The sequence below is a fragment of the Pelophylax lessonae genome (assembly GCF_965119305.1).
Source record: "Pelophylax lessonae genome assembly, chromosome: 11".
In the NCBI taxonomy this organism is placed as follows: domain Eukaryota; kingdom Metazoa; phylum Chordata; class Amphibia; order Anura; family Ranidae; genus Pelophylax; species Pelophylax lessonae.
Window position 1 is genome coordinate 41,636,539 of NC_138778.1, and position 15,873 is coordinate 41,652,411.

The following is a 15,873-nucleotide window of genomic DNA, read 5'->3' on the forward strand; positions in this document are numbered from 1 at the left end:
GTATAGTGGTTTCGACAGCCGATTGCAAATTTTTGGACGACAAAAACTGAATGCACAGGCTATATAATTTTTGTCGTACGTGGGCACAACGTAAGATTTTTGTTTATTTAGTACAGTTTTTGTCAAAAATCATAAAAGCAAGATTACGCATGCTCGGAAATGCAAGAACACATACAAAACAATTCAAAACATGACATCACTTCTGAAGTTGAATTCTGTCGTACGGGAATTTTCATATAAAAGTAACCACTTTCAATACGGGACAAGCATGCAACAAAAAATGAACGGAAATTCGTTCGATAATCTGAGCGGGAGGGGACGTCCCCGCCGCTTTCCGCGGCTCTGTCCGGGTCTCCCGTCCCACCGGGAGACCCGAGCAACCAGCCGGCGCGTCCGCCGGCTGGATGGAGTCCCCGATCTAAGCCGGATGTGGCTTCCATCGGGTCTCCGATGACGTAATCCAGAGGAGGCGTCCATGACGTCACATCCGGGTTACTCGGCTGCTAAAGGCGTCAGTTTCAAAAAGTGAATGTATTCAAAAATGCAGTTTTCGGGGTTTTGCATACATGGAAGTGTAGTGAAGGAGTCTGGGGTCTTTTAGACCCTCGATCCCTCCATAAAGAGTACCTGTCACTGCATATTGCTGTCACAAGGGATGTTTACATTGCTTGTGACAGCAATAAAAGTGATCAGATTTTTTTTTTGTTTTAAAAAAAACCTGTGCTAAAATGAAGAAAATAAAATAAATCTGAAAACATTTTTTAGCCGCCCCCCGTCACCGTTAGCTCGCGCATGAAAGAAATGTATACGGAAGTCGCGCCTGCAAATGAAACCACACGTGAAGTATCGCCGCGATTGCAAGGAGCAATAATTTAAATTTAGAGCTACTCTCTAACTCTAAACTGGTAACGGTTAAAATTTTTTAAAGTGTCGCCTATGGAGATTTTTATTAACCGTAGGTTGTTGCCATTCCGATGGTGAGCGCAATTTTAAACCGTAACATGTTGGGTATCTATTTACTCTACGTGACATCATCTTTCGCAATATACAAAAAAAATGGGCTAACTTTACTGTTTAGATTTTTTTAAAATGCATTGAAATGCAATTTTTCCAAAGAAAAAATGGCGTTTGAAAGACTGCTGTGCAAATACCACGTGACAAAAAATATTGCAATGACCGCCATTTTATTCTTCAGAATCTTTGCTAAAAAAATATATATAATGTTTGGGGGTTCTAACTAGTTTTCTAGCAAAAAATACTGATTTTAACTTATGAACAACATGGGCTCGGTCCTTAAGTGGTTAAATAAAAAAAAAATCTGATTTAAATTTAAAAAATACGATTTAAAATAAAAAAAATCTGTTTATTTTTTTTAAAAAAAATCTATTTTTATCGACCCTTGGGCCATATCACACTAGCGATCCTGTTGGCGGCAGCGGGGTAAACTGGGTAGGAGAAATACTCTGCTTCCCCTGTGTGGCTCCCATCCTGGCTATATAAGTGAGACATTGCTCCCTTGCCTACAACGATCATTCTGCTGCGTTTTAGCACCACTCATCTAGCTGGCGAGGGATTGATATGTGGAAGTAGACAGGTATGATCTCTGTGGTTTTTCAGCAATCTTGTCGCTAACAAACTCATGCCAGCATCAGGATTGCTGATGTGATATGGTGATCCCTAATTGATCCCAAGAATAGCACAAAGTCCTCCCTTTTTACAGTTTGTTTTCTCTGCTTCATCTTCAAGATATTTAATTTCTATTTAAAAAAAGCTACTAAGGGTGAGTTTATTTGACATATGTGTGTGTTGTGTTTACAGGTACAGAGGGTCCTGGTGTCAACCTTGCTGAGGAGAGGCAAAGTAATGCTGAAGTGACCTCGGTTATCTATAACCCACATGCCTCCCTTTCAATAGAACAACAAAGACAGAAGCTTCCCGTTTTTAAGGTAAAGCAAAAAATGTTAATTATGTATCTGAGCTCTGCAAAACTTCAAAAACCTTAAAGCGGAGTTCCGAACCTGAAAAATAAAATTTAGATAAAAATACCCCCGGGACAGTCAGGGCTAGTGCATTTCAGCAATGATAGCCTCTGAAATGTCCCCGGGTTCACTTACCTTTTTAGAAGAAATACTTACCTTGAAAATTTCTTGTCTAGCGCTGCCATCTCAGGTGTGGGCAGCTGAAGCCAGGGCATCCTCTTTGGTCCCAGAATGCCCTGCACCGGCCCCGCTCGTCAGTTCCGGCGCAGGCACGTCATCCCTGCCCAGAAGCTGTTTAGCAGGGAATGACACGTCTGCACCGGAAGTGACAAGCGGGGCCGGTGCAGGCGCGGGAGTGATGACGTTCAGCTCCCAGGAGTCAACGCAAGAAGGAAGTGACGGCGGCGGCCGTGTCCGCAGAGGGAGGAAGAGGAAGTAAGGTAAGTATATTTTCTTTAAAAACAAGGTAAGTGAATTACAAAAAAAAAAAAATTAATTATCTAATAGTTTTACAGGTATTTAAAAGCAAGTGGACAGGGAAAAAAAAAAATTCAGGGTGGAACTCCACTTTAAAGGCCCCTTTCCCACTTGTGTGACTTGTCCTGCGACTTGGGACTGCAAAGTCGCATGACAAGTCGTTCCCCGTAATTTCCAATGAGTACCGTTTTATATTTGTGCGACTTCAAAGTAGTCCCTGCACTACTTTGGTCAGATTTTGATGCGACTTTGATAATCTTACACAAACATTGCTTTAAGTTGTGTGGCTTTCAGTGTGAAAGGGGCCTTAAGGACTCCACCCCAAGCTAATGTTGGTTATGGTGAAGTCTTGTGTGTTATAGACTACATGCTGCTGTCAAAGGGTACATGGCATGTTCACATGCCTGTGACCCTACCGCATGTGGTTACTTCTTCTGATCCCTACATCACTACAGGCCATGCAGGGGCGTAACTACAGGGGTTGCAGGGGGTGCAATTGCAACCGGGCCCCATGCTCTAGGGGGCCTGCGCGGCTCCCCTGTACACCTGGATAGGAGGGGCAGTGGGGGCAGCATGTAGAGAAATCACTGTCCTCCTTTTTCCTCCTGTAGCTGCAGGAGGAGAATGAAGGAGATTGGTTCTTCTGTATGCTGCCCTCACCACTCCTTCCATCTAGTTCACTTGTGTTCTGCTGTCTTTGCAGGACTTGTGAAAGGGTCCCGCTGCGGGACCGTAATAAAGGGCCCTGCAACGAGAGTAAAGGGTCCAAAGATCAGTGGGAAGAGCCCCAGGCTTGAAGGGAAGGGCCCTGGCCAGGCGTCCGGGGGGCCCTTCATGGTTTCTTGCACCGGGGCCCTGAAGGTTCTAGTTACGCCTCTGAGGCCATGACATTAGTGTAGGGGTCAGAGGATGGAGCCATAATATGCGGTGGAGGACACAGACATCTGACATTTACAGTAATGATGAAAGCTGAAGAGTCTTGCCTAGGGATGGCAGGAGACACAAGTTCCCAGAGAGATGAGAAAATCGCCTCTGTTATTGCAGAAGTGCCATTGAGATATTTTTTAGATACTCACATTATCTACCTAAAGTGTTACTAAACACACAACAGTAAAAATCAGTGTGTATATGCAGTAAAGCATGATTGTTATACTCACTGTGGAACCTAAGGGGTTAATCCTTGGCATTGTGTAAAAATGCTGTTTGATCTCGTCTCTTCTGACCCTCCCCTTCTTCCACCGTCCCCAATCTATCTCCTGATAAGACAGAGGCTATGGAACAAGCTGCATTTGCTCAGTTTGGCATGTGATTAGCATAGGGCCAATCATCACTGTCCAGATAGAGGGTCAGGGGTCCTGCAGCCTGATAGGACAGACAGAGTAAAATGAAAACTCCTCCTACAAGCTTTAACCAGAGACTGATATAAGTCACAAGACTGCTGTATACAGTGAATGAGCAGTTTATATTTATTAAAATAATTGCTATTCCATGTTCTGAGTACTGTGGTAGACCAGATATAGTGAATGCAGATTGAGTGATTCTTGCTAGAAAGTATGTTTTTTTTTTTTTTTTCCTTGGGAGAATGCATGTGATCAGCAAAGGGCCAATCAGCACAGAGGGTCAGGGGTCCTGCAGCCTCATGGGACAGTCAGACACTCCTACAAGCTTTACCCAGTGCTCTGCTAGACACTGATAGAAGTCACAAGACTGCTATATACTGCTGATGAGAAAGGGTATTTAGCAGTTTATATTTACTAAAGTGGTCTGTGTACTGTGGGAGACCAGATATAATAAATGCAGCGTCCTGGGTTTAGTAACACTTTAAGTCTGCTTAAGTAAGACATCTCACTGAGATATTATTTTCACTTTAGCCAGCCTCCAGATGTTAAAGCGGAGTGTCGGCCTCGGGGGTGAAATTTAGATAAAAATACCCCAGGGACAGTCAGGGCTAGTACATTCCACAGTGGATAGCCTCTGTACTGTCCCGGGTCGCACTTACCTTTTAGAAGAAATACTTACCTAGAAAATTTCTTCTCCAGCGCTGCCATCTCAGGTGTGGCCAGCGTGTCCTCTTTGGTGTCCTCTTTCGGTGACGTTGGAGTCCCAGAATGCCCTGCACCAGCCCTGCTTGTCACTTCCGGGGCAGGCGCGGCATCCCTGTACAGTTTCTGCGCATGCCCAGAAGCTGTTTAGTAGGGAATGCCGCGCCTGCACCGGAAGTGACGAGCGGGGCCGGTGCAGACGCATTGACTCCTGGGAGCGATGACGTTCAGCTCCCAGGAGTCATCGCAAGCAGGAAGAGACGGCGCGGGCCGCGGCCGCAGAGGGAGGAAGAGGAAGGAAGGCGAGTATATTTTCTTCTATAACAAGGTAAGTGAAGAAAAAAAAAAATCGGGAGCATCCATTTCTTTTTCAGGTGACCCTCAGCAAACCGATTTTTTTCGATTTTGAGGCCGGAACTCTGCTTTAATGCTTACACAGAAGGTTTCCTAAATTTTCATCACCCAAAACTAAGTAACTTTTTTTCTATTTAAATCTCAGGTGTTCAGCAGCCGTTAACTTTATGATAACTATATTTCTTTTTCCTTGCAGCTCAGAAATCACATCCTTTACTTGGTGGAAAATTACCAAACAGTGGTGATAATTGGAGAAACAGGATGTGGCAAAAGTACACAAATTCCCCAGGTACTTCATTATATAAACTTTTTGAATAAACGTTTAATACAAAATGACCCAGGTGGTGCCCTTTGTTGTAACTTTGAAAGGGAGAAAGGTTTAGATACATACTGTAGGCTGCTGAAAGAAAGTATTAGGATTCACATTGTTAGAAGCAGACCTCTAGTGACCAGATCTCTAGGCTTTTATGTGTGGCCAGATCTTGAAGCAATATTTTCTCTTGCAAGCAAAGAACCATTTTAACCGCTTGCCGACCGCTTCAAATGTGAGTACGGTGTCAGAACTGATCTCTTGTGCTGGATCTCGTACCTAGTACGTGATGATCCAGCACTTCCGGGTAGGGGGTGCACTGGCTGTGCTGTGATTAGTCACATCACAAGCCGATCAGCAGGTGCCGACCAATGATTGACCGCCAGCACCTGCTGATCAGGGAGGAGGAAGACAGGACAGAGCTCTGTCATTGTAAACAATTTCATTTGGGTACGGCGTTGCATGACCGTGCAATTGTCAGTTAAAGTAACGCATTGCAAAAAAGCAAAACGTGGCCTGGTCAAGAAGGGGGGTAAGTAGGTAAACACTACGCTGTGCTAACATCTACACAGTTATATGTTTTACTTCCAAAGGTTTTGTAATTCTGTACTGACAAAATGTGTGATTTACATGTTTCTCACACACGCCCAGGTAAAACACTTATGATTAAGCAATTCATCTTTCAGGCTCAGCAATTGAACACCCTGATTAACCCCTTTGCCCTTTCAATGCAAGCACTGGATAGTGAATAAACATCACAGGAGATCACTGGAGAAACGTTATTTTCTTCTGTGTCCACAGGACAGAGCCGATGACAGATCAGTGTACTGGGCCACTGCTGGTACCTCGTGATCGCTGTGATCAATCACAGCAGATCACATGACAGTTGTACACAACTAATGGCTTCTATTCATGCCATTTATTGTGTACTATTGTGATGACCTCTATGTTTGGTCACAGTGATCACATGGTACCGACAGGGTTAATCACAACCCATGTGTACCGTGTGGTTAGCTGTGGCCAATCACAGCTAATCACAATAGTACACAATTAAGGCCCCTTTCACACAAACAGTCTCTTCAGTTCATCAGTTCAGTCACGTCAGATGTATCAGTTTTCCACATTTTGCATCCATTTTTCACCCTTTTTTTTCCTTTTTTATCAGTTTTTCAAAATGCAAAAACGGATGAAAAATGGACCGTTTGTCCGTTTTACATGCGTGTTTCGTCCGATCCATTTTTTTGACGGATGAAAAATAGGGCATTCATCCGTTCCAAAAAACGTACATTGACGTAAGCGGATGTTAACGGATGATCATCCATACTCATCCGTTTTTACATAGAGATGCATTGATGTCCGTTTTTCATCCGTCAACGGACCGTATGTGTGAAAGGGGCCTAATAGATTTGATTCAGAAAAAAATGGTTGTTTATATCAGTGATATTCACTGTTATAAGCAAACATAGTGTGTACAAAAAAAAAGAAATCCTCCCCAGAGTAGTAAAGTGTTACTATGGTAACACTGTATTGCTCTAGTCACACGTAAAAAGAAAAAAAAATTAAATAAAGACCATAAATAGATTTTTTTTTCTCTAGCGCTCATCGACAGACGTAGTCCTCGGTGATACACCACCTTCGGGTTATGTTACCTCCGCAGGAGCAGGACTAGACAGGAAATTAAAAAGCTCTGGCCACACCCTAGGGGCAGTCCCAGAGGGTATATCCTCTCTCTCTCTGCCTCAGCAAATCAGTTATTTTCTGTCTAGTTAGGAGTAAGGACCTAGACACCTTGCTGGGATCTTAGGTCCTGGCAAGATTTTTTTCTTAAAAAGATTTTTTAGACAGCTTTTTTCTCCAGAGTTCCTGTGAGATCTTCAAGCAAGAAAGCTGAACTGGGCGACGGGCTGGATGTTGAGATCCGGTGGTCACCCCAGTTCAGCCTACGAGCGCGTGCAGGCCATAGCTCCGCGCTGGGTCGGCCGCGACAAAGTCCCATTAAAGGACTGTCCACGCGAGTTAAACGTCTCGCCGAAACGCCAAAGACCATGAGTCACGGCGTCCGTATCGGTCGACAGCCCTCCCGCCCCGGTGGAGAGGGGTACTGTCAGGAGTTGGTGCTCGCCTGGTTCCGGTATGGTGAGTAGTATGTTCCCCCTTTTTCCCTGACGGGTTTTGTGGTGAACGCGGGCCCCTCTCTGTATGGTAAGAAAGAGTCCTTTCTATCCTATAACATGTCACAAATCCTCCTACTTTGAGTGTGATTTATGTGTGCAAAAGCCAGGAGGCTTGGCTTGGGAGCTAACAATCTATTGTATACATGTTTTAAAGATGTAATCTGTGGCATTCTGGGACCTACCAGTCAGAAGCCACGGACATGTAGACTGCCTTCCAAATCAGATCTCCAGCTATAGCAGGCCTCCCGAACGGCCACGCGGTCCGCCAGGGCCGGTACCGCCAACCACGCCATATCCCCATGCAGAGAGTGTTGTGTGCCCTGCAGCACACCGCTATTCAGTTTAGGCCGCCGCCATTTTTTTTGCTGGATCGCACGAGCCGCCATTTTGGCGTAGCCTCGTGTCTCCAGCATGGGGGCGGCCATGTTTGAGGTGATCCTACACCTCGTGGAGCTTGGGGGAGGCGCCGAAAGGCGTGCAGAGGGGCGGAGCCGCCTCCTTTCTTCCTGGGCAGCCAGCCAAGAGACTTCCTGTTTGTCGAGACAGCGCTGTAAGCTGTTGCAGTTTAACTCTGAGCATCAAGTGGTGAGCCTGGGGGTCTATCTCTCTCTCTCTCGATCGATAGGGATCCCTAAGCAGGTAACACTAAGGGGCTTTTTGTGGCGCTGGGGGTCAGAAAAGAAAAAAAAAAAAAAAATAAGTTTTTTTCTTTACTTTTGAATTATATTATCCAGGAAGTAACTGGAGTTATTATGGACCCTGCCACACATATTCCCCCACCTGTTTCCCTCGAGGGGGCCTCGGGACCCGCCGGTGCACAGAGTATAGAGTCATTTACAGCAATTTTGGAGTCTATGGTGGCTCGGGTGGAGGCGGCCTGTCAGGGACGGGGGTCTAGGAAGCGACCCCCGCCTACCCCTATACCATCTGACACCTCTGACTCAGATTCAGAGATGGTCACGGCAGTTGCAGGTTCCTCTGCAAGGGCTGTTATCCCAGGTAAAGCCCCCTCAGACAGTGAGGAGGACGCTTCTTCTCTTGCTATAATTCAGGAAGAAGCATTGGTGGACGCACTAGTTGTGGCAGTGCAAGAAACCTTAAAACTTGAGGCTTTACCGGCAGAGGCAACTGAAACAGAGAGGCCTTTTGGGACTAATAAGCCCATCAAGACGGCGAAGGCTTTTCCTGTACCTAAATGTTTTGGTAATCAGATTAAAGGAGAATGGGAGCATTCTAAACGTACCTTTACTATTTCCAAGCGTATTGCTAGACGCTATCCGTTTGAGGAATCCATCATTAAGAAATGGACGGTACCACCAGTCGTGGATCCGCCTATTTCCAGGCTGAATAAAGCCACGGTTATTCCAGTGGAGGACACTTCGTCCTTTAAGGATCCGGTGGATCGAAAGATAGAAGCAGAGTCCCGCACTATCTTTTCTCTGATAGGGTCAGCATTTAGACCAGTAATCGTTATTGGTCTAGTTTCCCAGACACTTACGGAATGGGCGAAAATGGTACGCCAAGATCTTAGGGGAAAAGATATTCCCCAGGAGACATCTGATTTGATGGAACAGATCATACAAGGGCTACGGTTTATCTGTGACGCAGCCTTGGACACTACTCCCCTATTAGGGCATGCATCTAAGTTAGCAGTGATCCTCAGACGTGTGCTGTGGTTAAAATGCTGGTCAGCTGACCTAGGTTCCAAAAAGACCTTGACCAATCTCCCCTTTCAGGGGAATCGTCTATTTGGAGCCAACCTAGATGAAATCATTAAGGATGCCACTGGGGGCAAGAGCACTTTTTTGCCACAGGCTGCAAAAGCTAAGGGACCTCGCAACAAGCGAGGACCTTTCTTTACCGCCCATAAAGGGCGCCCGGCTGGTACTAGCGGGAAAGGCAAGACTCCTCCAGGAGGGTTCAAGAAGGGGACCAACCCAGCCAAACCCGAAGCAAAGGAGTACACAGCCTGAAGGTGCGCCCCCACCCGGTTTCAGGGTGGGGGGACGTTTTCACCGGTATTCAGGACATTAGATCGAGCATCAACCACTACTACCGGTGCGATTCTTCCCTTCCAACATTTAAGTACCACAGGAAGCGGTAGTTACCGTTCCCTGAAAAGATCTTTTCCTTTACCTTTTCCTAAGATTAGTCCCGATACCTCACAGGAATCGGATCTGGTTGACCAGATAGGCCAAGTAGCCTCTAGTCGGGTGACTTCGGTCCCTGAGGTTCAACCAGAAAAGATCACCCTTCCTGATAGCAATCAGGTATCTGATAAATGTGTGGGAACAGAAAACGACCAGACTTTCTCGGATGGTCGGGGCCAGATACCTCTAGGGACGCCTGGTTCAGATCCAATCAGCGCCAGTGGTCCTAGAAATTCTAGGCTGGCCTCCTCAAGCCGGCCTGGCCGACTTGGACATGTTAGTCGCAGACGTTCCGTGGGAACTTCGTCTCAGGGAGTGTCTGTGGTCTCAAGGACCAATTTTCCTTCGTGCTTTACAGTCGCTGGTTTTAATGGCCTGGCCATTGAGACCCAAGTACTGAAGGACAGAGGTTTGTCTACTTCAGTCATTCCTACCCTTATTAAAGCAAGGAAAGCGACTTCCAGCAAAGTCTATTATCACACATGGAAGACTTATATTGCGTGGTGCGAATCTTTAGGATTTCCTCCACGTACCTATTCGGTGACTCGAATATTGGCCTTTTTGCAACAAGGGGTTGAGCAGAAGCTAGCCTTGAGCACCATCAAGGGTCAAGTTTCAGCATTAGCAATCTTCTTTCAGAAGCCTTTAGCTACCAAATCCTTGGTGCGGAATTTCATCCAGGGGGTGCGGCACCTGGCTCCTCCAGTCCGCGCGCCCTTACCGCCCTGGGACCTTAATTTGGTTTTGTCGGTTCTACAGAAACCTCCCTTTGAAAACATCAGGGAGATTCCCTTGCTTACTCTATCCCAGAAGGTGGCCTTCTTGGTGGCTATTACTTCTGCTCGCAGGGTGTCAGAACTGGCTGCATTATCATGCCAGTCCCCATACCTAGTGATTCATAGGGATAAGGTAGTACTTCATCCTAAGCCATCTTTTCTTCCCAAGGTGGTTTCAGATTTTCATCTGAATGAAGATATTGTACTACCTTCCTTGTGTCCTCAGCCCAAGCATCATTGGGAACATGCGTTGCATTCCTTAGATGTGGTTCGGGCAATCAGGGTATACCTGAAAGCTACGGAATCATTCCGTAAGACGGATTCACTTTTTGTGATCACGAATGGCCCCAGAAAGGGTTTGCCTGCATCTGCCGCGACCATTGCCAAATGGATTAGACAAACGGTGGTACAGGCTTATTCTATTAAGGGTCAGAGTCCTCCGTTCCCTGTTAGGGCGCACTCCACTCGAGCGCTCAGTACTTCCTGGGCCTTTCGCCATCAGGCGTCAGTGGTCCAGGTATGTAAGGCGGCCACCTGGTCGTCGGTACATACCTTTACAAAATTCTATAAAATTGATGTGACGGCATCGGCGGATGCCTCATTTGGCCGCAAGGTTTTGCAGGCCGCAATTTGAGGAGACCGGTGGTCTACCTCGAGGGTTTTTTTCTGTTTGAAAAAAAAAAAAAAAAAAATTGTTTTCTCTTTTTTTGGTTGAGTCTCATCATTAAGGATGAGCATTGTAAACTTCTAGTTGGCACCGGTTGGGCCTTCTAGATTGGGATTGATTTCCATTTTCCCACCCCTCAGTTGTGATACTGCTCTGGGACGTCCCGAAGGTGGTGTATCACCGAGGACTACGTCTGTCGATGAGCGCTAGAGAAAAATGGATTTTTGTAAAATCTTACCGTAAAATCCTTTTCTCTTAGCTCATCGACAGACGTAGTCCCCGCCCCTCTGTTTTGGAGTTGGGTTGGGTTAAATTCTCTAAGCACTGCTTTTTCACATAACTGATTTGCTGAGGCAGAGAGAGAGAGGATATACCCTCTGGGACTGCCCCTAGGGTGTGGCCAGAGCTTTTTAATTTCCTGTCTAGTCCTGCTCCTGCGGAGGTAACATAACCCGAAGGTGGTGTATCACCGAGGACTACGTCTGTCGATGAGCTAAGAGAAAAGGATTTTACGGTAAGATTTTACAAAAATCCATTTTTTTTTTTTAATTAAATTATTAATTTTATTTATTTATTTTTTTACATACTGTCACCAGTCAGTGTCCCTGATCACCATCACACCAGTTATATGATGACGCTGTACTGCACTGGTGACAGCATGTGGGGGGAAAAAAATATTTAAACAAAAAATTCTTAATTTTCCCAAAAATTTTGAAAAAAACTTCAAAAACTCTCCATGTCTCCTACTAAATACCTTGGACTGTCTACTTTGCAAAAAGGGGTCATTTGGGGGATATTTGTACTGTCTCGCATTTTCAGGCCTCAAGAATTGAGATAGGCCGTCAATACATTAGGATTGATTGATTTTCAAATATTTACCATAGTTTGTGGACTCAAAAACTTTCCTACAGACTAAATAATATACACTGATTTGGGTTATTTTCATCAATGAAATGGAGCAGAATACATTTTGTCCTAAAGTTTATGAACAAAGGCTATTTATTTGCAAAATGTTTTAACATAAACTAAGAAAAACACAATTTGTATTTATTTTTTTTACATTTTCAGTCTTTGTTTATTTAGCAAAAAATGAAAAACCACGTGGTGATTAACCACTTGCCTACCGGGCACTTTCACCCCCTTCCTGCCCAGGCCAATTTTCAGCTTTCAGCGCTCTCACGCTTTGAATGACAATTGCGCGGTCATGCTACACTGTACCCATATGAAATTTTTATCAATTTTTTCACACAAATAGAGCTTTCTTTTGGTGGTATTTAATCATCTCTGGGTTTTTTATTTCTTACAAAAAAAAAAAGAAAAAAGACAAAATTTTGAAAAAAAAAAAAGTTTTTCTTATTTTCTGCAAGTAAACTTTGAAAATAAATACATTTTTCTCCTTCACTGATGTGTGCTGATGAGGCGGCACTGATGGGCACTGATAGGCTGCACTGATGGGCACTGATGAGGTGGCACTGATGGGCACTGATGAGGTGGCACTTATGGGCACTGATGAGGAGGTACTAATATGCTGCACTGATGAGCACTGATAGGTGGCACTGATGAGCACTGAGAGGTGGCACTGCTGGGCACTGAGAGGTGGCACTGCTGGGCACTGAGAGGCGGCACTGATGGACACTGACGGGCGGCACTGATGGACACTGACGGGCGGCACTGATGGACACTAACGGGCGGCGCTGATGGACACTGACGGGCGGCGCTGATGGACACTGACGGGCGGCGCTGATGGACACTGACGGGCGGCGCTGATGGACACTGACGGGCGGCGCTGATGGACACTGACGGGCGGCGCTGATGGACACTGACGGGCGGCGCTGATGGACACTGACGGGTGGCACTGATGGACACTGACGGGTGGCACTGATGGGCAGCACCATCAGTGCCCACACTCAGTGCCCATAGTGCTGCTAGTCAGTGCACTGACTGGCAGCACTATGGGCACTGATTGTGGGCACTGATGGTGGCACTGTGGGCACTGATGGTGGGCACTTATTGTATTTTATTTACCTCTTGTGTAATCGGGGGACTGGTGATCAGTGTCCTGTTTACATTTTTATGTGGCCCCTAACTGCTGATCAGCTCTGCTCTTCCTCACACGCAGTCTCTGTGTGAGGAAGGAGAGCCGGTGTTCCGTGAGAATTACCTACCCGTGAGAAAAACCTACCCCTCGTCACTTCCGGTGCACGGCACTGTATGTAATGCAGCGGTTACATTAAAACAGCTGTGCTGCAATACGAGTCATCTGCGCTCCTGTCCCTGTCACTTCCCTGCTCTCAGCTAGTAAATATTAAAGCGGCGGCGGGTGTATGAAAACATAAATCACGGAGCAGAGAGACGCTTTTATATTTACTTGCCGAGAGCAGAGAAGTGACAGGGACAGGAGCGGAGATGACTCGTATTGCAGCACAGCTGTTTTAATGTAACCGCCGCGTGGGTAGGTTTTTTTTCACGGACACCGTCATCATTTCCTCCTAGTGCGCATGCGCACTAGTCAGCTCCTCAGCTGTCCCATTGGGTATCCGGGGCTGTGAGCATGCGCACTGCTGCGCTGCTCTGCTGTTCCTGGCCGGAAGTGACGAGGGTAGGTTTTTCTCACGGGGTAGGTAATTCTCACGTTACACCGGCGATGAGAGATGATCTCATTTGTTTACATTTGAGATCATCTCTCATTGCACGGTCCGATCACGTGGTAAATGGCCGCTGTGAATGGCCATTCACCACGATCTGTGATTGGCTGTGTCCAAGGGACACGGCCGACACAGATTTTCCCCGCTGCTTGCTCGCGGGTGCGCGCGGGGAGCCTGTCACTGGGAGGCCGTTTAAAGATGGCCTCACAGAAATTAGAGCCCGCGCTGTAGCTGTCTTCGGCTATAGCGAGGGCGGGAAGAAGTTAAATACCACCAAAAGAAAGCTCTATTTGTGTGAACAAAATGATAACATTTCATATGGGTGTTGCATGACCGCACAATTTCCATTCAAATTGTGAAAGCTGAAAATTGCCCTGGGCAGGAAGAGGGTAAAAGTGTCCGGTATTAAAGTAGTTAAATACATAAAATTGATAAAAATTAACATTCCAACAGTTTAGTCTGGGATTTAATTAAAATGTATAATAAAATTGTATAGCTTTTATTCCCAGGCTGTATACTAACATAAATAAAGCTGAACCAATGCAAATGAATCTGTCATGAGTGAAACATTTGCTTTGCCATTCCTAAAACCCTTTATAAATCGGAGATGACTGGCTGTCATACTGATGCTTCATGAATAATTAGTTCCAGCCACACTGGCTGCATATTTGCTTGAGATCAGTGACATGCTGGGAAGTAAAAGCATCTCGGCAGTTGGCTGAGCAGCTAACATTTCTTTATAGTCTTTACCAAATCCTATTGATTCAGGCTACTGACAAGAATCAGACTTGGATGCATAATAATGGATCAGTAACCACCCAACTATATATTAGGCTGTTTTCACACCTCTCAGTTATAAAAAATGCTTTTTTGATGCCTTTCCTGTGTGTTTTTTGGTTGCCTGAATCCCAGCAGTGCACCTGTGAAACATGGGCATGATGTGAATGTATACTATGCACTCACCGGCCATTATGTACACCTGTTCCATTGCTTGATAACACAAATTGCTAATCAGCCAATCACATGACAGCAACTCAATGCATTTAGGCATGTAGACAGGCTGAAGACGACTGAAGTTCAAACCGAGCTTCAAAATGGGGAAGTTAGGGGATTTAATGCGGAGTTCACCCAAAAGTGGAACTTCCGCTCATTTGCTTCCCCCCCCCCTCCAGTGCCACATTTGGCACCTTTCAGGGGGGAACGGGTACCTGTTTTTGACAGGTACCCTTCCCCACTTCCTGGATACGGCGCCGTGGCGCCGTCCCTCGGAAGTTTGGCCCCCTCCTCCTTCCCCCGCCACGAGCCAATAGGAATGCACAGCGCGCTTCACGCATGCGCAGTAGGGTCCCGCCCGTGAAGCCGCAAGGCTTCACTGCCGGGTTCCCTTACCGGCAATGGCGGCGGCAGCACCCGACTGCCGATGGAAACATTGGCTGCGGTGCCGACATCGCTGGACTCCAGGACAGGTAAGTGTCCTAATATTAAAAGTCAGCAGCTACAGTATGTGTACAGTATGTGTAGCTGCTGACTTTTAATTTTTGGAGGGGGGAGCGGAACTCCACTTTAACCACTTAAGCCCCGGAAGATTTTACCCCCATTCCGACCAGGGGGTATTTTGCGATTCGGCACTGCGTGACTTTAACGGACAATTGCGCGGTCGTGCGACGCTGTACCTAAACAAATTTGGCGTCCTTTTTTTCCCACAAACAGAGCTTTCTTTTGGTGGTATTTGATCACCTGTGCGATTTTTTGATCACGTGCTATAAACAAAAAAAGAGCGTCAATTTTGCAAAAATAGCAATATTTTTCACATTTTTTTATATGAAATTCCCCCAAAAAAAATGTAAAAATCAAAATTTTTTAACATTTTCGGCCAATTTGTTTTATGCTACCTATGTTTGGTAAAAAAAAATCGCAAAAAGCGTATTTTGATTGGTTTGCGCAAAAGTTATCGCGTTTACTGACAAAGGAAAAGATTTTTGTAATTTTTGTTGTTGTTTTTTTTAACGCGTAATGGCGGCGATCTGCGATTTTTTTTTTGCGGTACTGCGACATTGGGGCGGACAGATCGGACCCTTGACTGACATTTGTGACACTTTTGGGGTTACCAGTGACATTTCTACAGTAATCAGTGCTATACATATGCACTGTTACTGTAAAAATACACTGGTAGTGAAGGGGTTAACTTTATTTGGGAGGGAGGGGCTGTGTGTATCCCTAGGGGCGTGCTTTCTACTGTGATTGGCTGGGGCTTGAGCTGTAAGGACACTGATCAACGGATCTACATACTAGATCCGTG

The 15,873-nt window shown here is 45.8% G+C and overlaps 1 protein-coding gene across 1 annotated transcript in view; it reads left to right on the forward strand.

The window, feature by feature from the left end:
- The window catches only part of DHX35 (DEAH-box helicase 35), a 110,128-nt gene that overhangs the window by 7,615 nt on the left and 86,640 nt on the right, over positions 1-15,873 (forward strand). Inside the window, exons 2-3 of the mRNA XM_082272917.1 lie at positions 1,819-1,946; positions 5,049-5,141. Of these exons, the coding sequence (XP_082129043.1) occupies positions 1,819-1,946; positions 5,049-5,141 (221 nt within the window). The remainder of the gene's footprint in view (positions 1-1,818; positions 1,947-5,048; positions 5,142-15,873) is intronic.